The sequence below is a fragment of the Bombina bombina genome, chromosome 1 (assembly GCF_027579735.1).
Source record: "Bombina bombina isolate aBomBom1 chromosome 1, aBomBom1.pri, whole genome shotgun sequence".
NCBI lineage: Eukaryota > Metazoa > Chordata > Amphibia > Anura > Bombinatoridae > Bombina > Bombina bombina.
The window spans coordinates 1,561,893,226-1,561,914,773 of record NC_069499.1 but is presented as its reverse complement, the minus strand read 5'-3'; the positions used below and the strand labels follow the sequence as shown (position 1 = coordinate 1,561,914,773).

The 21,548-nt window shown below is 42.1% G+C and overlaps 1 protein-coding gene across 1 annotated transcript in view; it reads left to right on the top strand.

The window, feature by feature from the left end:
• Positions 1–21,548, top strand: part of TNRC6C (trinucleotide repeat containing adaptor 6C) — a 1,532,250-nt gene that overhangs the window by 881,850 nt on the left and 628,852 nt on the right. The window contains exons 9-10 of the mRNA XM_053709646.1: positions 17,196–17,253; positions 17,682–17,827. Of these exons, the coding sequence (XP_053565621.1) occupies positions 17,196–17,253; positions 17,682–17,827 (204 nt within the window). The remainder of the gene's footprint in view (positions 1–17,195; positions 17,254–17,681; positions 17,828–21,548) is intronic.

Here is a 21,548-nt window from a genome sequence, read left to right as displayed (position 1 = left end):
TAGCTATAATATAATTATAATTTATATTGTTGCTATATTAGGATTTATTTTACAGGTAAGTATTTAGCTCTAAATAGGAATAATTTATTTAATAAGAGATAATTAATTTCTTTAGATTTAAATTATATTTAATTTAGGGGGGTGTTAGTGTTAGGGTTAGACTTAGCTTTAGGGGTTAATACATTTATTAGAATAGCGGCGATATTGGGACAGCAGATTAGGGGTTAATAATTGAAGTTAGGTGTCGGCGATGTTAGGGAGGGCAGATTAGGGGTTAATACTATTTATTATAGGGTTAGTGAGGCGGATTAGGGGTTAATAACTTTATTATAGTAGCGGTGCGGTCCGGTCGGCAGATTAGGGGTTAATAAGTGTAGGCAGGTGGAGGCGACGTTGTGGGGGGCAGATTAGGGGTTAATAAATATAATATAGGGGTCGGCGATGTTAGGGCAGCAGATTAGGGGTACATAGGGATAATGTAAGTAGCGGCAGTTTACGGAGCGGCAGATTAGGGGTTAATAATTGAAGTTAGGTGTCGGCGATGTTAGGGAGGGCAGATTAGGGGTTAATACTATTTATTATAGGGTTGGTGAGGCGGATTAGGGGTTAATAACTTTATTATAGTAGTGGTGCGGTCCGGTCGGCAGATTAGGGGTTAATAAGTGTAGGCAGGTGGAGGCGACGTTGTGGGGGGCAGATTAGGGGTTAATAAATATAATATAGGGGTCGGCGATGTTAGGGCAGCAGATTAGGGGTACATAGGGATAATGTAAGTAGCGGCGGTTTACGGAGCGGCAGATTAGGGGTTAATAATAATATGCAGGGGTCAGCGATAGCTGGGGCGGCAGATTAGGGGTTAATAAGTGTAAGGCTAGGGGTGTTTAGACTCGGGGTACATGTTAGGGTGTTAGGTGCAGACGTAGAAGTGTTTCCCCATAGCAAACAATGGGGCTGCGTTAAGAGCTGAACGCGGCTTTTTTGCAGGTGTTAGGTTTTTTTTTTCAGCTCAAACAGCCCCATTGTTTCCTATGGGGGAATCGTGCACGAGCACGTTTTTGAGGCTGGCCGCTTGCGTAAGCAACTCTGGTATCGAGAGTTGAAGCTGCGTTAAAAATGCTCTACGCTCCTTTTGTGGAGCCTAACGCAGCCTTTTTGTGGACTCTCAATACCAGAGTTATTTTTATGGTGCGGCCAGAAAAAAGCTGGCGTTAGTTTTTCGGGTCGTTACCGACAAAACTCCAAATCTAGCCATATGTGTTTGTACACTCTGTTCCTGTGTGACCAGTGTATCCTCTAGTGTTGAGATCCTATTTTCAGCCTCTGTAATTCTTGTTATAAACTGTTTGGTTTCTGTTGTTAATGCTGCCACATCTTGTCTGATTTTATCAAATTGGGGTAGCAGCAGATTTGCTACTTGCTTTGATATTTCACTTATATCTGCAGGGCTGATACCTATACCTACTGTTTCTGTCCTAATCTCTGCGCTATTCTCTACACTATTCCTCATTGTTGCCCTTTTATCTCTGTTTTTAGCAGGCATTCCAGGTGATTTATTAGATAGAAATCTATCCAAATGTGACTATGACAAGTGAAAAGAAAAAAAAAACAAAAGTAAAAAAGAAAAGACAAAAGATCATGGAAATTAGTGAATTTAGCAAAAAAGAAAAAAAAAATGTGAATACAAACTATATATATATATATATATATATATATATATATATATATATATATATATGTGTGTGTGTGTGTGTGTGTGGTGATGTATACTTAGAGATGTACCTCAAAATAGAGATAGAAAAAGAGAGTATTGTTACTTATATAAAATACTTTTTTTTTTTTTTTTATATAAAGAAGTGCAATGGTGCATTAAGTGAAAGAAGTGTAAGTGTTTGTGCACTATATTTAACAATGCCCTGCAAGATTCATAGCATTATTGAGGTAGCTATACATAAACTTCAGTTATTATTTTCCACACAGTGATTAGTTAAGATTCTTATGTATATATGTATAAATATTTACATTTACACCTATACATGCACCTATACGTCTATACACAACACATATATAGGTCTCTATAATGCAGGCTAGGTTCAGATAGTCTCCTCTATCAGTACTTATATGCTATAGGTACAGTTTTATTCTAGTTCTATCAGCAAGACCCCTACAGCAGTATAGAACTTATACACAACTAGATTATAACCTCTTACTCATAGTGATAGACATTTAGGGCTTAGATAGTCACATAACATTATAGATTATGGCATGAACCTATATGCAATAATAAACACGTTCCACAGTTTTCCCTCTTTACAGGGTCTTCTTCATAAAGGTCCCAAGTTGGATTTTGGTTTTTCTTTTATAGCACCCTTTCCCTTATTAGGGTTAAAATCCAATACCCTTTAACCAAATATTCATATCAGGCCCTGACGCTAATAGGTTAAAGTGTCTTATGTCTCAGATTTGAAACTTCTTTAGGCTCCGTATTATCCCAGTGATGGATGGTAGTGTTATTTTTATTCTGTTAATGTCTCTTCTATCATGTCTCCCTGCTTCTGGAGCTGTTTATCAATAGTGGGAGAAAGAACAGGAAAACAGTTCTGTAGCTTCTCTTAATGCCTCTTATGTAATGCAGAGACAGCACAGCCTTTTCCATGAATTAAAAAACAAGGCAACTAAGGAATAAGTCAATGAGCCAAGCAGGTAGTTCTCATTTTCCCAGATAGTATCCTTTTTTTTCTATTAAGCCCTCTTATTTCCTAGGGCCCCATAGGTGTCCCATACATAGAGCCAGCTTAACGTATTTTATATGGTATGGCCCTACTTATAACAGGGTACTTTCTCACCTCCACCGGCTCTGATCCAGTCCTGCTACCAGCTGCAGCTGCACCTATCCCGTAGGCTGTCCCCCTTCCAGCCGATTCCTCCGCGAGAGGGAAAGGACTGCCTAAGTGGGGTCCACAGTGTGTCCTGGAGCGGTGTTTCTACCTCCTGCCGTAGGGCCAATACCAGCTGTTGTGCGGCCTCCACGCCTCCGGTCCGTATGCGACGGACTACCGTGAGTATTCTCACTTGCGGTTCTTTGATGTGGGCTTCAGGACCGACAAGTGTCCTTGCTGGATGGAGTCTTTTCCGGCCTGTCCAGATCCTCTGTGATCCCGGCCAAGGAAACTATAGCGGTGTTTGTTGGCGCACTCAGCCACACGCTCCTTCTTCCACAAGCGCCTCCTCCTCAGCAGCGTGACGCCAAACACCGGAAGCCCCATAACCCAAAAGGCTTACTTGTTGACAGAAAGTTGCCGTAAGAATATCACTGTTCATTCTTCAAGATTAGTTGCAACTTCCTCGGCTTTTAAAAATGATACATCTTTGAAACAGATTTGAATAGCTACAACATAGTGAAGATCTAATATTTCAGGCACGCACTAACGGGCAAATTCACACGTTTATGGGCGCGATAAATTACGGTAGCAATTAGCGCTTCGAAATTTTGGTTCATTTTCAAAATGTGCCACAATTGCCCCAAAAATACAGTGTTTCTCCAACATAGGTGTGTCCGGTCCACGGCGTCATCCTTACTTGTGGGATATTCTCCTCCCCAACAGGAAATGGCAAAGAGCCCAGCAAAGCTGGTCACATGATCCCTCCTAGGCTCCGCCTTCCCCAGTCATTCTCTTTGCCGTTGTACAGGCAACATCTCCACGGAGATGGCTTAGAGTTTTTTAGTGTTTAACTGTAGTTTTTATTATTCAATCAAGAGTTTGTTATTTTAAAATAGTGCTGGTATGTACTATTTACTCTGAAACAGAAAAGAGATGAAGATTTCTGTTTGTAAGAGGATAATGATTTTAGCAACCGTTACTAAAATCGATGGCTGTTCCACACAGGACTGTTGAGAGGAATTAACTTCATTTGGGGGAACAGTGAGCAGACTTTTGCTGCTTGAGGTATGACACATTCTAACAAGACGATGTAATGCTGGAAGCTGTCATTTTCCCTATGGGATCCGGTAAGCCATTTTTATTACAGACAGAAAAAAAAGGGCTTCACAAGGGCTTTTTAAGACTGTAGACATTTTCTGGGCTATATCGATTTATATATAAACATATTTTATACTCCATAGCCTTGAGGAATTATTTTAATCTTGGGAATTTTGTAAAATAACCGGCAGGCACTGTATTGGACACCTTATTCTCTAGGGGCTTTCCCTAATCATAGGCAGAGTCTCATTTTCGCGCCTGTATTGCGCACTTGTTTTTGAGAAGCATGACATGCAGATGCATGTGTGAGGAGCTCTGATACATAGAAAAGACTTTCTGAAGGCGTCATTTGGTATCGTATTCCCCTTTGGGCTTGGTTGGGTCTCAGCAAAGCAGATACCAGGGACTGTAAAGGGGTTAAATATAAAAACGGCTCTGGTTCCGTTATTTTAAGGGTTAAAGCTTCCAAATTTGATGTGCAATACTTTTAAGGCTTTAAGACACTGTGGTGAAATTTTGGTTTTATTTTAAAACGTTTTTTGTACTTTGTTATCAAGTTTATGCCTGTTTAACATGTCTGAACTACCAGATAGACTGTGTTCTGGATGTGGGGAAGCCAAGGTTCCTTCTCATTTAAATAGATGTGATTTATGTGACGCAAAATTTAGAGAAAATGATGCCCAAGATGATTCCTCAAGTGAGGGGAGTAAGCATGGTACTGCATCATCCCCTCCTTCGTCTACACCAGTCTTGCCCACACAGGAGGCCCCTAGTACATCTAGCGCGCCAATACTCCTTACTATGCAACAATTAACGGCTGTAATGGATAATTCTATCAAAAACATTTTAGCCAAAATGCCCACTTATCAGCGAAAGCGCGACTGCTCTGTTTTAGAAAATACTGAAGAGCATGAGGACGCTGATGATTTTGTTTCTGAAGGGCCCCTACACCAGTCTGAGGGGGCCAGGGAGGTTTTGTCTGAGGGAGAAATTTCAGATTCAGGGAAAATTTCTCAACAAGCTGAACCTGATGTGATTACATTTAAATTTAAGTTGGAACATCTCCGCGCTCTGCTTAAGGAGGTGTTATCCACTCTGGATGATTGTGAGAATTTGGTCATTCCAGAGAAACTATGTAAAATGGACAAGTTCCTAGAGGTCCCGGGGCCCCCCGAAGCTTTTCCTATACCCAAGCGGGTGGCGGACATTGTAAATAAAGAATGGGAAAGGCCCGGTATACCTTTCGTCCCTCCCCCCATATTTAAAAAATTGTTTCCTATGGTCGACCCCAGAAAGGACTTATGGCAGACAGTCCCCAAGGTCGAGGGGGCGGTTTCTACTCTAAACAAACGCACCACTATACCCATAGAAGATAGTTGTGCTTTCAAAGATCCTATGGATAAAAAATTAGAAGGTTTGCTTAAAAAGATGTTTGTTCAGCAAGGTTACCTTCTACAACCAATTTCATGCATTGTCCCTGTCACTACAGCCGCGTGTTTCTGGTTCGATGAGCTAGAAAAGGCGATCACTAATAATTCTTCTTCTTATGAGGAGATTATGGACAGAATCCGTGCTCTCAAATTGGCTAATTCTTTCACCCTAGACGCCACTTTGCAATTGGCTAGGTTAGCGGCGAAAAATTCTGGGTTTGCTATTGTGGCGCGCAGAGCGCTTTGGTTAAAATCTTGGTCAGCGGATGCGTCTTCCAAGAACAAATTGCTTAACATTCCTTTCAGGGGGAAAACGCTGTTTGGCCCTGACTTGAAAGAGATTATCTCTGATATCACTGGGGGCAAGGGCCACGCCCTTCCTCAGGATAGGTCTTTCAAGGCCAAAAATAAACCTAATTTTCGTCCCTTTCGCAGAAACGGACCAGCCCCAAGTGCTACGTCCTCTAAGCAGGAGGGTAATACTTCTCAAGCCAAACCAGCCTGGAGACCAATGCAAGGCTGGAACAAAGGAAAGCAGGCCAAGAAACCTGCCACTGCTACCAAGACAGCATGAGATGTTGGCCCCCGATCCGGGACCGGATCTGGTGGGGGGCAGACTCTCTCTCTTCGCTCAGGCTTGGGCAAGAGATGTTCTGGATCCTTGGGCGCTAGAAATAGTCTCCCAAGGTTATCTTCTGGAATTCAAGGGGCTTCCCCCAAGGGGGAGGTTCCACAGGTCTCAATTGTCTTCAGACCACATAAAAAAACAGGCATTCTTGCATTGTGTAGAAGACCTGTTAAAAATGGGAGTGATTCATCCTGTTCCATTAGGAGAACAAGGGATGGGGTTCTACTCCAATCTGTTCGTAGTTCCCAAAAAAGAGGGAACGTTCAGACCAATCTTAGATCTCAAGATCCTAAACAAGTTTCTCAAGGTTCCATCGTTCAAAATGGAAACCATTCGAACAATTCTTCCTTCCATCCAGGAAGGTCAATTCATGACCACGGTGGATTTAAAGGATGCGTATCTACATATTCCTATCCACAAGGAACATCATCCGTTCCTAAGGTTCGCATTCCTGGACAAGCATTACCAGTTTGTGGCACTTCCGTTCGGATTAGCCACTGCTCCAAGGATTTTCACAAAGGTACTAGGGTCCCTTCTAGCGGTGCTAAGACCAAGGGGCATTGCAGTAGTACCTTACTTGGACGACATTCTGATTCTAGCGTCGTCCCTTCCTCAAGCAAAGGCTCACACTGACATTGTCCTGGCCTTTCTCAGATCTCACGGATGGAAAGTGAACGTAGAAAAGAGTTCTCTATCTACGTCAACAAGGGTTCCCTTCTTGGGAACAATAATAGACTCCTTAGAAATGAGGATTTTTCTGACAGAGGCCAGAAAAACAAAACTTCTGAACTCTTGTCAAATACTTCATTCTGTTCCTCTTCCTTCCATAGCGCAGTGCATGGAAGTAATAGGTTTGATGGTAGCGGCAATGGACATAGTTCTTTTTGCGCGCATTCATCTAAGACCATTACAACTGTGCATGCTCAGTCAGTGGAATGGGGACTATACAGACTTGTCTCCGACGATACAAGTAAATCAGAGGACCAGAGATTCACTCCGTTGGTGGCTGTCCCTGGACAACCTGTCACAGGGGATGAGCTTCCGCAGACCAGAGTGGGTCATTGTCACGACCGACGCCAGTCTGGTGGGCTGGGGCGCGGTCTGGGGACCCCTGATAGCTCAGGGTCTTTGGTCTCGGGAAGAATCTCTTCTACCGATAAATATTCTGGAACTGAGAGCGATATTCAATGCTCTCAAGGCTTGGCCTCAGCTAGCAAAGGCCAAGTTCATACGGTTTCAATCAGACAACATGACAACTGTTGCGTACATCAACCATCAGGGGGGAACAAGGAGTTCCCTGGCGATGGAAGAAGTGACCAAAATCATTCAATGGGCGGAGACTCACTCCTGCCACTTGTCTGCAATCCACATCCCAGGAGTGGAAAATTGGGAAGCGGATTTTCTGAGTCGTCAGACATTTCATCCGGGGGAGTGGGAACTCCATCCGGAAATCTTTGCCCAAATTACTCAACTGTGGGGCATTCCAGACATGGATCTGATGGCCTCTCGTCAGAACTTCAAGGTTCCTTGCTACGGGTCCAGATCCAGGGATCCCAAGGCGACTCTAGTAGATGCACTAGTAGCACCTTGGACCTTCAAACTAGCTTATGTATTCCCGCCGTTTCCTCTCATCCCCAGGCTGGTAGCCAGGATCAATCAGGAGAGGGCGTAGGTGATCTTGATAGCTCCTGCGTGGCCACGCAGGACTTGGTAGGCAGATCTGGTGAATATGTCATCGGCTCCACCATGGAAGCTACCTTTGAGACGAGACCTTCTTGTTCAAGGTCCGTTCGAACATCCGAATCTGGTCTCACTCCAACTGACTGCTTGGAGATTGAACGCTTGATCTTATCAAAGCGAGGATTCTCAGATTCTGTCATTGATACTCTTGTTCAGGCCAGAAAGCCTGTAACTAGAAAAATTTACCACAAAATATGGAAAAAATATATCTGTTGGTGTGAATCTAAAGGATTCCCTTGGGACAAGGTAAAAATTCCTAAGATTCTATCCTTTCTTCAAGAAGGTTTGGAGAAAGGATTATCTGCAAGTTCCTTGAAGGGACAGATTTCTGCCTTGTCTGTGTTACTTCACAAAAAGCTGGCAGCTGTGCCAGATGTTCAAGCCTTTGTTCAGGCTCTGGTTAGAATCAAGCCTGTTTACAAACCTTTGACTCCTCCTTGGAGTCTCAATTTAGTTCTTTCAGTTCTTCAGGGGGTTCCGTTTGAACCCTTACATTCCGTTGATATTAAGTTATTATCTTGGAAAGTTTTGTTTTTGGTTGCAATTTCTTCTGCTAGAAGAGTTTCAGAATTATCTGCTCTGCAGTGTTCTCCTCCTTATCTGGTGTTCCATGCAGATAAGGTGGTTTTACGTACTAAACCTGGTTTTCTTCCGAAAGTTGTTTCTAACAAAAACATTAACCAGGAGATAGTCGTGCCTTCTTTGTGTCCGAATCCAGTTTCAAAGAAGGAACGTTTGTTGCACAATTTGGATGTTGTTCGTGCTCTAAAATTCTATTTAGATGCTACAAAGGATTTTAGACAAACATCTTCCTTGTTTGTTGTTTATTCTGGTAAAAGGAGAGGTCAAAAAGCAACTTCTACCTCTCTCTCTTTTTGGATTAAAAGCATCATCAGATTGGCTTACGAGACTGCCGGACGGCAGCCTCCTGACAGAATCACAGCTCATTCCACTAGGGCTGTGGCTTCCACATGGGCCTTCAAGAACGAGGCTTCTGTTGATCAGATATGTAAGGCAGCGACTTGGTCTTCACTGCACACTTTTACTAAATTTTACAAGTTTGATACTTTTGCTTCTTCTGAGGCTATTTTTGGGAGAAAGGTTTTGCAAGCCGTGGTGCCTTCCATCTAGGTGACCTGATTTGCTCCCTCCCTTCATCCGTGTCCTAAAGCTTTGGTATTGGTTCCCACAAGTAAGGATGACGCCGTGGACCGGACACACCTATGTTGGAGAAAACAGAATTTATGTTTACCTGATAAATTACTTTCTCCAACGGTGTGTCCGGTCCACGGCCCGCCCTGGTTTTTTAATCAGGTCTGATAATTTATTTTCTTTAACTACAGTCACCACGGTATCATATGGTTTCTCCTATGCAAATATTCCTCCTTTACGTCGGTTGAATGACTGGGGAAGGCGGAGCCTAGGAGGGATCATGTGACCAGCTTTGCTGGGCTCTTTGCCATTTCCTGTTGGGGAGGAGAATATCCCACAAGTAAGGATGACGCCGTGGACCGGACACACCGTTGGAGAAAGTAATTTATCAGGTAAACATAAATTCTGTTTTTCTTGTTTTTTATTAAAAAAATTTAACTTTTTTTTAAAAATAAAAAATAACTGCACAAAGCAATTTTTAAGGGTTAAAATTGGCGGGTGTGGGGTGTTAGGAAAAAAACTGCACTGAAAAGCGCCTTTACATAGTGGTCTATAAACTCTGTAAATATACATTATATGCTTATATAAAGTTTTGAAAATAATTACCCCCCTTGAAAATAATCACATTTGTTGCTTTGCAGCCTGAAATAAAGACAGACACAGTTTTTGTTTATCCAATTGTAATTATTCAGTTCAACTTATAAAATCCAAGTGAAAGATATAACACCAACATGTTTTCAATACCCACTGTACATATATATTTATGTATTAATATGTTTATATACACATATGAATACATAAATATATATGTATATAAGCATATACATAACTATGTGCATACACATATTAACACATACATATATATGTATATAAGCATATACATATATATTTATGTGTTATAAACACATAAATATATATGTATATATTCATATACTTCATATATTCATATATTTAAATCAGCTGCCCATCTCTGCATTGGAGCCTATGGATCAGTGACGTGCAGTGAGGTCAGAGGCTGGTGAGGCACTAGATATGATATGCCGGAGAAACACATATAAAGAGGGCCGCAAGTTTCCCCAACAGGGCAGGTTTTAATGATAACTGAACCAGTGCACAGGTGAAATAATCAGCTGATGGGTGAGAGCAAGTTAGTAACCACTGAGTTACTGATCAGCTGATTGCTTCACCAGTGCACTGATTCAGCTATAATGAAAACCTGGCCTGTTGGGGGTACTTGAGGACCATGGTTGAGAAACACTGCACTAAAGCTCATTGGAAATGTATTGATTACCTGGAGAATAATGCACACATACTTTGCTCACTGGCACCCACACACACACTCTGCTCACATACACACTCACACAATTCTGTGGCACAGTGCCAGTTACTATGCAATTAGAATGATACACAATCTCTTCTCTACTCACTGTGTATTGTAAAAATAGGAATAATTGACCATACAAATTTTACACAAAGGACAAGTGATCAATACTGCCAACACAGCTGCTGAAATATGGTGCTCAAGAAACGCACGTGCACATCCCACTTAGGTATGCTCTTCAACAAAGGACACCAAAGGATACTAAAAGAATGAAGGACATGATAATAAAGTAAAATAGAAAGTTTATTTTTATTTTTTGTGTGTGCAATTTCTATCTGAATGATGGAAAGTTAATTATGACTTCCATGTTCCTTTCAAAAACTAATTTGATTTGCTGACATGGGGCCAGTAACAGTTAATGCTAATTTTCAAAATATAAATAACTGGAAAAGTCTATTAAAATAGCATGCTCTACCTCATTCATGAAAATTTAATTTTAAATGTCTCCCTTTGACTATGTGTTTAACCAGTTACTTTACAGTGGCATTATTTCTAAAAACATTTAACTGCAATAATTACATATATTTCTCTTATAAAGGTGTATCCAGTCCACGGGTTCATCCATTACTTGTGGGATATTCTCCTTCCCAACAGGAAGCTGCAAGAGGACACCCACAGCAGAGCTGTCTATATAGCTCCTCCCCTAACTGCCACCCCCAGTCATTCTCTTGCAGCTCTCGACAAGAAAGGAAGTATCAAGAGAGATGTGGTGACTTAGTGTAGTTTTTACCTTCAATCAAAAGTTTGTTATTTTTAAACGGTACCGGCGTTGTACTGTTTTTACTCTCAGGCAGAAATTGGAAGAAGACTTCTGCCTGGAGGTTTGATGATCTTAGCGGTTTGTAACTAAGGTCCATTGCTGTTCTCACACATAACTGAAGAGTATGGAAAGAAAATTTCAGTTGGGGGGACGGTCTGCAGATTGCCTGCTTTGAGGTATGTTCAGTATATTTTTTTCTAGAGAGATGATAAGGTCTAGAAAATGCTGACAGTGCCTGGTATATTTAAGGTAAGCCTGATACAGTGATTTACCAACAACTGGGATCATGCTTGCAAAAAGGGATAATATTCATGTTAATACCTATATTACTTAGTGTAAAAACGTTTGCATGATTTATAAATAAAAAAGTTTTTTCTCTGAGGGTGATAAATCTTTATTTGGGGCCTAGTTTCCACATGGCTTGTTAGGTTACTCCTAGGGATTCTCTTCTCTGGTGGCTATATCGGGTCTATCTGTCCAAGGGAATGAGTTTCCGCAGGCCAGAATGGACTATAGTAACGACAGATGCCAGCCTTCTGGGCTGGGGTACTCTCTGGAACTCCCTGAAGGCTCAGGGTTCGTGGACTCAGGAGGAGGCCCTCCTTGCGATAAACATTCTGGAACTAAGAGACCTAACCAGGCTTGGAACAAGGGTAAACAGGCCAAAAAGCCTGCTGCTGCCTCTAAGACAGCATGAAGGAGTAGCCCCCGATCCGGGACCGGATCTAGTGGGGGGCAGACTTTCTCTCTTCGCCCAGGCTTGGGCAAAAGACGTCCAGGATCCCTGGGCTCTGGAGATTGTTTCCCAGGGATATCTTCTGGATTTCAAAGCTTCATCTCCAAAGGGGAGATTACATCTCTCACAATTATCTGCAAACCAGATAAAGAGAGAGGCATTCTTACATTGCGTTGAAGACCTACTAGTTATGGGAGTGATCCACCCAGTTCCAAAGGAGGAACAGGGGCAGGGCTTCTATTCAAATCTGTTTATAGTTCCCAAGAAAGAGGGAACTTTCAGACCAATCTTGGATCTCAAGATCCTAAACAAATTTCTCAGGGTCCCATCCTTCAAGATGGAGACTATTCGAACCATCCTACCTATGATCCAGGAGGGTCAATATATGACTACCGTGGATTTAAAGGATGCTTATCTACATATTCCGATACACAGGGATCATCATCAGTTTCTCAGGTTCGCCTTCCTAGACAGGCATTACCAGTTTGTGGCTCTTCCCTTCGGGTTAGCCACGGCACCAAGAATCTTTACGAAGGTTCTAGGGTCCCTTCTGGCGGTTCTAAGACCGCGGGGTATAGCAGTAGCCCCTTACCTAGACGACATCCTGATACAGGCCTCAACTTTTCAAATCGCCAGTTCCCATACGGACATTGTTCTGGCATTCCTAAGGTCTCACGGGTGGAAGGTGAACGAAGGAAAGAGTTCTCTCTCACAAGAGTTTCCTTCCTATTCTGTAGAAATGAAGATTTTCCTGACAGAGGTCAGGTTGTCAAAACTTCTAACTCCCTGCCGTGCTCTTTATTCCATTTCTCGTCCGTCAGTGGCTCAGTGTATGGAAGTAATCGGATTAATGGTAGCGGCAATGGACATAGTTCCATCTGCCCGCCTACATCCCAGACCACTGCAACTTTGCATGCTCAATCAGTGGAATGGGGATTACACAGATTTGTCCCCTCTACTAAATCTGGATCAAGAGACCAGGTATTCTCTTCTCTGGTGGCTGTCTCGGGTCCATTTGTCCAAAGGAATGAGTTTCTGCAGGCCAGAATGGACTATAGTAACAACAGATGCCAGCCTTCTGGGCTGGGGTGCAGTCTGGAACTCCCTGAAAGCTCAGGGTTCGTCGACTCAGGAGGAGGCCCTCCTTCCGATAAACATTCTGGAACTAAGAGCGATATTCAATGCTCTTCAGGCTTGGCCTCAGCTAGCTGCGGTCAGGTTCATCAGATTTCAGTCGGTCAACATCACGACTGTAGCCTATATCAACCATCAGGGGGGAACAATGGCAATGTTGGAGATTTCAAAGATAATTCTATGGGCAGAGGTTCACTCTTGCCATCTCTCAGCTATCCATATCCCAGCAGTAGAGAACTGGGAGGCGGATTTTCTAAGTCGGCAGACTTTTCATCCGGGGGAGTGGGAGCTCCATCTGGAGGTATTTGCCCAGTTGATCCAACTTTGGGGCGAACCAGAACTGGATCTCATGGCGTCTCGTCAGAACGCCAAGCTTCCTTGTTACGGGTCCAGGTCCAGGGATCCCAAGGCAGCGCTGATAGATGCTCTAGCAGCGCCCTGGTCCTTCAGCCTGGCTTATGTGTTTCCACTCTTTCCTCTGCTCCCTCGTTTGATTGCCAAGATCAAGCAGGAGAGAGCTTCGGTGATCTTGATAGCCCCTGCGTGGCCACGCAGGACTTGGTATGCAGATCTGGTGGACCTTCTACTTCAAGGTCCCTTCAAATATCCAAATCTAATTTCTCTACGTCTGACTGCTTGGAGATTGAACACTTGATTCTATCAAAGTGTGGTTTTTCCGAATCGGTCATTGATACCTTAATTCAGGCTCGAAAGCCTGTCACCAGGAAAATCTATCATAAGATATGGTGTAAATTTCCTCATTGGTGGGAATCCAAGGGTTACTCATGGAGTAAGTTCAGGATTCCTAGGATATTATCTTTTCTCCAAGAAGGATTGGAGAAGGGTTTGTCAGCTAGTTCCTTAAAGGGACAGATTTCTGCTCTGTCTATTCTTTTGCACAAACGTCTGGCTGAGGTTCCAGACGTTCAGGCGTTTTGTTAGGCTTTAGTTAGGATCAAGCCTGTGTTTAAACCTGTTAGCTCCGGCATGGAGTTTAAATTTAGTTTAAAGTTCTTCAAGGGGTTCCGTTTGAACCTTTGCATTCCATAGATATTAGCTTTTATCTTGGAAAGTTCTGTTTTTAGTAGCTATCTCTTCGGCTCGAAGAGTTTCGGAGTTATCTGCTTTACAATGTGATTCCCCTTATCTGATTTTCCATGCAGATAAGGTAGTGTTACGTACCTAACCTGGGTTTCTTCCTAAGGTGGTATCTAATAAGAATATCAATCAGGAGATTGTTGTTCCTTCACTATGTCCTAATCCTTCTTCAAAGAAGGAACGTCTATTACACAATCTTGATGTGGTTTGTGCTTTAAAGTTTTATTTACAAGCTACGAAGGATTTTCGTCAAACATCTGCTTTGTTTGTTGTCTACTCTGGACAGAGGAGAGGCCAAAAGGCTTCGGCAACTTCTCTTTCTTTTTGGCTAAGTATAATATGCTTAGCTTATGAGACTGCTGGCCAGCAGCCTCCTGAAAGAATTACAGCTCATTCTACGAGAGCAGTAGCTTCCACATGGGCTTTTAAACATGAGGCCTCTGTTGAACAGATTTGTAAGGCGGCGACTTGGTCTTCGCTTCATACCTTTTCTAAATTCTATAAATTTGATACTTTTGCTTCTTCGGAGGCTATTTTTGGGAGAAAGGTCTTACAAGCAGTGGTGCCTTACGTTTAAGTTCCTGCCTTGTCCTTCCCTTCATCCGTGTCCTAAAGCTTTAGTATTGGTATCCCACAAGTAATGAATGAACCCGTGGACTGGATACACCTTTACAAGAGAAAACAAAATTTATGCTTACCTGATAAATTTATTTCTCTTGTGATGTATCCAGTCCACAGCCCGCCCTGTCATTTTAAGGCAGGTGTTTTTTATTTTTAAACTACAGTCACCACTGCACCCTATAGTTTCTCCTTCTTTTTTCTTGCTTGTCTTCGGTCGAATGACTGGTGGTGGCAGTTAGGGGAGGAGCTATATAGACAGCTCTGCTGTGGGTGTCCTCTTGCAGCTTCCTGTTGGGAAGGAGAATATCCCACAAGTAATGGATGAACCCGTGGACTGGATACACCACAAGAGAAATAAATTTATCAGGTAAGCATAAATTTTGTTTCTTTAAATTACTCATTATCTCCTTTTTATTAATATAAACTTGTATAAAAGCAGCACATATTAAAAACACAATGCAATAGCTTTCAATTGATTTTTGAATTACAAGTTAACAGCAGTCTTTAAATAAATGGAGACGCAGAGAAAAATAAAAATAGATACTGCATTCTCTTACTGAACAGACATAACATATATGGAGTTTGTACCTAATTAAATCAAATAACCATGAAAAAGGGAGGCTTAGCAATATTCAATGTCAAAAACTTTCATTTAAATAACTTAACTTCAAACTCTGGGTTTTAAATTATGGATTTAAATTTGAATTGACCCAATCAGGCCCATTTATCAAGCTCCGTACGGAGCTTGAAGGGCCGTGTTTCTGGCGAGTCTAAAGACCGCTGCTTCATAACCCTGTCCGCCTGCTCTGAGCAGGCGGACAGGAATCGCCGGAAATCAACCCGATCGAATACGATTGGGTTGATTGACAGCTCCCTGCTGGCGGCCGATTGGCCGTGAGTCAGCAGGGGGCGGCGTTGCACCAGCAGCTCTTGTGAGCTGCTTTTGCAATGTTAAATGCGGAGAGCGTATTGCTCTCCGCATTTAGCGAGGTCTTGCGGACCTGATCCGCAGTGTCGGATCAGGTCCGCAAGCCCTTTGATAAATGGGCCCCTTTGACTTCCTGTTAATGAGCTGTATCTGAACACAATTTGTGAATCACAAGAGATGTAGAATACTACTTTACTCTTCTGCTTGGTGTCATCTGTTCTTAGGTTACCTCATCTTCCAGTTGTGTCACATGACCCTGTTCACTGCATCCTCCTCCTGATTAATCTATATATCCTTCACTTGCTAGGAGGCATTAAGAGGGGTGCCTCCTATTGGTCCCAATTTTTGCTGCTAATATATTGAAAGAACACAGGTGGCGCTGCCTCACAGCTTTTCCTTTGACCCATGTACTGCAATGGAGAGAAGCGTTCCTGTACCTGCCTCTCCCTAGCATTACATAAAGGGAAAAAAAAAATTGGACTTTTTTTGTGTGTTTTAATTAAAATTTAATTAAGCTTTGGCCACATATGGCAGGGTAGGCCCTGCCTCCTATGAGTGCACGCCCCTGCTATGGATGCGCGCTCGCAATGCATTGCACCTAACTTGTAATACCATCTCCACTTGTAATCTAGCCATTGATATTTTTGCTTCTTCACAAGCAGCATTTGGCAGAAAAGTCCCTCAGGTTGCAGTGTCTGATAAATATTAACTGCCAGAAAAATGTCCCACCCATTCCGTAACATGGACTATCTGCTTGGGTATTAATCTCACATTACACTACTCATTAGTACACTAAAGGGAAAAAAATATGCTTACCTGATAAATTATTTTCTTTCGGAATGATGATACTCCATATGACCCGCCCTTCTCTTTTTTGGGGGGCGTCAGTTCTAATTTACACCTCTATAGACCCTGCTTTTGTCTTTCCTACCTATATGTTTCCTTTTCTCTGCTCGCCTATGCGTTAAACTGAGAGGAATTGGGAGGGAATTTAAGCTCTTGTGTGGGTTCTTGGCCTCGGTGGTGAGAAATATATCCCACATGTTATTGAGCACTATGGACTATATCATCATTCCAAAAGAAAATAATTTATCAGGTAAGCATCATTTTTTTTTAGGTTTAGTTGCAAACAGGATATCTTAGCGTGAAGTATTGTATTTGTGACGTTATCATGCCATATGACAAGTGTATTTCCTAGCATTCATCTGAGCCATAACACAAGATGAGATAGGAAAGTCAAAGTTAAACTTGCATAATTCAGATAGAGTATGTCATTTTAAGACACTTTTAAATAAACTTTTATTTTAAAATGTGCTTTGTTCTATTTATATCCCTTGTTGAAAAAGAATACGCACATATACTATACTAGTGGGAGCTAGCTGCTGATTGGTGCCTGCACATATTTGTCTCTTGTGATTGGCTAACTAGATGTGTTCAGCTAGTGCCCAGTAGTGCAAATTGAAAAGTGGTTTAAAATTGTATGTTCTATCCAAATCATGAAAGAACATTTTCATGCCACTTTAGTAAAAATTATTAATTAAATACAGTCTATACTTGATATATTCACAGGACTCCTTACCATCCTTACCTTTCCTTCTTATTCTTCACAGAAAGAGCCTGCTGAAGAGGCCTTGAAAAGTACCAATATGAATCTTGATCAGGCCATGAGTAAGTATCCGTCTTCAGTGCACATTTCACTGACACAATATATGCCTTCTGAGTAGGTGCAGGTTTTCAATGAAGGTGCAGAAGGCAAATACTACATGCACATTTAAAGCTATCACTGAAACTCTAATAGCTTTTACCAGACATGTTTTTGCTGATACACGTGTAATCTTTGTGTATTGCATTCCATCTATTTTATCTGCACTGCAAAATCCTTTGCCTTGAACTTGTGATCATATAAATGTAGATTTATACCTAATGGCAATCTGCAGCATTGTTTTACAATGTGGAAGAATTATGGTGTCATCCTGAGGGATCTGCCTGCTTGTAAAGTGAAAGACTGCAGTGCTCCAGTTTGATGTGTCTCGTTGCTTCCTCAAGCAGTCTCTCCATTTTTGTCTTCCTTTAACTAAGTTTTCCATTCTTCATAGGTGCTCTCCTGGAAAAGAAGGTTGAAACTGATAAGCGTGGATTGGGAGTGGTGGATTATAATGCAATGGCTAACAAGTCCCTAAGCAGCCGCCCTCCTCCAAACTCCAAAGAGTCTTCCATGGACCGTCCAACTTTTCTTGATAAGGTAGCATAACCAACAGTTCTTCTACAAAATATAAAATTTAAATTTTCTTTAATTTTCTATGTCTATCCTTTTCGATCAATATTATTTTTGCCCCTTAAAAATCTTTACATGGCACTTTGGCTGTTGTTTTTACATTTAGAGGTGAAATAGTAGGGGTCTCGCTAATAGCGGCAAGACAACACTATTTCTTCTACAAGATATGACGAGTCCACGGATTTCATCCTTACTTGTGGGATTTATCCTTCTGCTAACAGGAAGTGGCAAAGAGCACCACAGCAGAGCTGTATATATAGCTCATCCCTTCCCTCCACCCCCAGTAATTCTCTTTGCCTGTATAGTAATAGGAAAAGGTAAATTGAGGTGTTAGTTTAGTTTCTTCAATCAAGAAGTTTTTTTATTTTCAAATGGTGCCAGTGAGTACTATTTTTCTCAGGGAAAGTGAGGATGCTTCCTGCCCTGATGTTGATGATCTTAGCAAGCATTTTCTAAGATCCATGATGGTTCCCACAGCTGCTGAAGATAGTGTAAGAAAATATTCAGGGTGGAGACCGGTGTGTTGCTCCAAGCAACTTTGAGGTATGTTCAGTCTTTTTGTTTCTGGGGAGACTTGATGCACAGAACAGGCTGACATTTTCCCCTTTATGGGGAGGGGTAAGCAGTATACACATGTATAAAGAAATGGTGTACCTGGAATCCTTTTTCTCTTTATTACCATACTATGTTAAAGATTTTTGGCTGATAAAGAGGGGCTTTGACGCTGGGAGTTGCAGTTTTGTTTTAAAGGGTTATGAAAGGCACATGGCTTAGTGTTATGACATATTGTGCAGAGTTTGTCTCTTACTATACCGAGTGTTTATAGAGGGCACATGGCTTATAGGGGACATGTTTAATTTTTTTGCTATGACCCATGCGGTTCTTGCTGTACTTGCATAACGCCCACGGTGGACGGGGCCTATTTTGCGCGCTCAGACGCCCAGTTCAGCTGGATCGCATGGGCGACAGAGTCCTGTTCTCTGGGGAGGCCTAAGTGTTCCAGACTTCAAAAGGGCCTGAATAGCTTCTCAAGCAGCAACAGTCACACTTGGGGGCAGGTAGGTGCCACAGCAGAGCTGTGGCGTGGTGCAGGGGCCCAATTAGAGATAAAACATACTTTATTTGTTAAACATCATTATTATGTTGGTTTACCATTTTTGAGCAAGTGGATGCAATATTGTTAGATTGTTTTTGATCATTTTCAAATAAATTTACTCAGAAAAATAGTTGCAGTTTTAAAATTTAAAGGCACAGTACAGTAATTTTTTCTGCATTAACTGTGCTATAATTGAAATCAGAGCAAAAATGTTTTAATAAAGGAACTTCTGTTATAAGAGTGCTAATCTGTTTAACATGTCTGACACTGAGGAGGAAACTCCTTGCTATATGTGTTTAGATGCCACTGTGGAACCCCCTCTAACTTTTTGTCCCTCATGTACTGAGAGGGCCTTGCAGTGCAAAGCAAAAATTTTATGTAAAGAAAATATGTCTAAGGATGATTCTCAGTCTGAGGAGAATCAGGGTATACCGCTAACTTCTCCCCAAGCGCCACAACCTTTAACGCCCACCCAAGCGACGCCTGGTTCTTCAACCACGTCTAATTCTTTTACTCTGCAGGATATGGCTGCAGTTATGTCAACTACCCTTACAGAGGTATTATCTAAGTTGCCAGTGTTACAGGGTAAACACAGTAGGACAGAAGTCAATGTGAATACTGAGTCCTCTAATGCTTTATTAGCTATTTCCGATGTACCCTCACAGGGATCTGATTTGGGGGTCAGGGAACTTTTGTCTGAGGGGGAACTTTCCGATTCGGGAAGTGCGGTACCTCAAACAGACTCGGACGCCATGTCCTTTAAATTTAAGCTTGAACGCCTCTGTCTGTTACTTCGGGAGGATGACTGTGACCCTATTGTGGTGCCACTAGAGAAATTGTGTAAGATGGACAAATACTTAGAAGTACCTGCCTACACTGATGTTTTTCCGGTTCCTAAGAGAATCTCAGAGATTATTAAGAGGGAATGGGACAGACTGGGTATTCCGTTCTCACCCTCTCCTAATTTCAAGAAGATGTATCCCATATCCGATACTGTTCAGGACTCGTGGCAAACAGTCCCTAAGGTGGAGGGAGCTATATCTACCCTGGTGAAGCGTACAACTATTCCTATGGAGAAGAAATTGGAGGGTCTTCTAAAGAAATTTTTATTCATCAGGGTTTCCTCTTACAACCAACGACCTGCATTGTTCCAGTTACTACTGCAGCAGCCTTCTGGTTTGATGCTCTTAAGACTGAGACTACCTTAGAGGATATATTAGATAGAATTAAGGCTCTTAAGCTGGCTAATTCTTTTATTACAGATGCTGCCTTTCAGATTGCTAAATTGGCGGCTAAGAATGCTGGATTTGCTATTTTAGCGCATAGAGTGTTATGCTTAAAATCTTGGTCGGCTGATGTGTCATCTAAGTAAAAGCTTTTGGCTATTCCTTTCAAGGGGAAAACCCTATTCGGGCCTGACTTGAAGGAAATCATTTCTGACATTACGGGAGGTAAGGGTCATCTCCTACCTCAGGATAGAACTACTAAACTGAGGGGTAAACAAAATAATTTTCGTTCCTTTCGGAACTTTAAAGGAGTCCCCTCTTCATCCTCGTCTTCCGCCAAGCAGGAAGGGAATTTTGCCCAGACCAAGTCCGTCTGGAGACCCAACCAGAATTGGAACAAGGGTAAACAACCCAAGAAGCCCGCTGCTGTTACCAAGATCGGATCTAGTAGGGGACAGACTTTCTTTCTTTGCCCAGGCTTGGGCAAGAGATGTTCAGGACCCCTGGGCAATAGAAATAGTGACCCACGGGTATCAACTGGAATTCAAAAATATTCTCCCAAGAGGGAGATTTCTTCTTTCATGATTGTCTGTAGACCAAATAAAAAGAGAGGCGTTTTTACGTTGTGTAAAAGACCTCTCTACTATGGGAGTAATTCGTCCTGTCCCAAGACTAGAACAGGGGCAGGGACTTTACTCAAATCTTTTCGTGGTTCCCAAAAAAGAGTGAACGTTCAGAACCATTTTAGACCTCAAGAGTCTAAACAAGTTTCTCAGAGTCCCATCTTTCAAGATGGAGACCATTTGAACAATTTTACAAATGATCCAGGAGGGTCAATATATGACTACCGTGGACTTGAAGGATGCATACCTTCATATTCCTATCAACAAGGATCATCATCAGTACCTAAGGTTTGCCTTCCTGGACAAACATTTTCAGTTCGTGGCTCTTCCCTTAGGGCTGGCCACAGCACCCAGAATCTTCACAAAGGTTCTAGGGTCCCTTCTGGCGGACCGCGGGGCATAGCAGTGGTACCTTATCTGGACGATATTCTGATCCAGGCGTCGTCTTATCATCTAACAAATTCTCATACAGAAACAGTGTTATCATTTCTGAGAACTCACGGATGGAAGGTGAATCTAGAAAATAGTTCACTAATTCCACAGACAAAGGTTCCCTTCTTGGGAACTCTGATAGATTCTGTAGCTATGAAGATTTTTTCAGGTCAGAAAGTCAAAGATTCTAAATAAATGCCGAGCCCTTCAGTCCAATCCTCGGCCATAAGTGGCTCAGTGCATGGAGGTAATTGGATTAATGGTGGCGGCAATGGACATCATTCCGTTTGCTCGGTTTCATCTTAGACCAC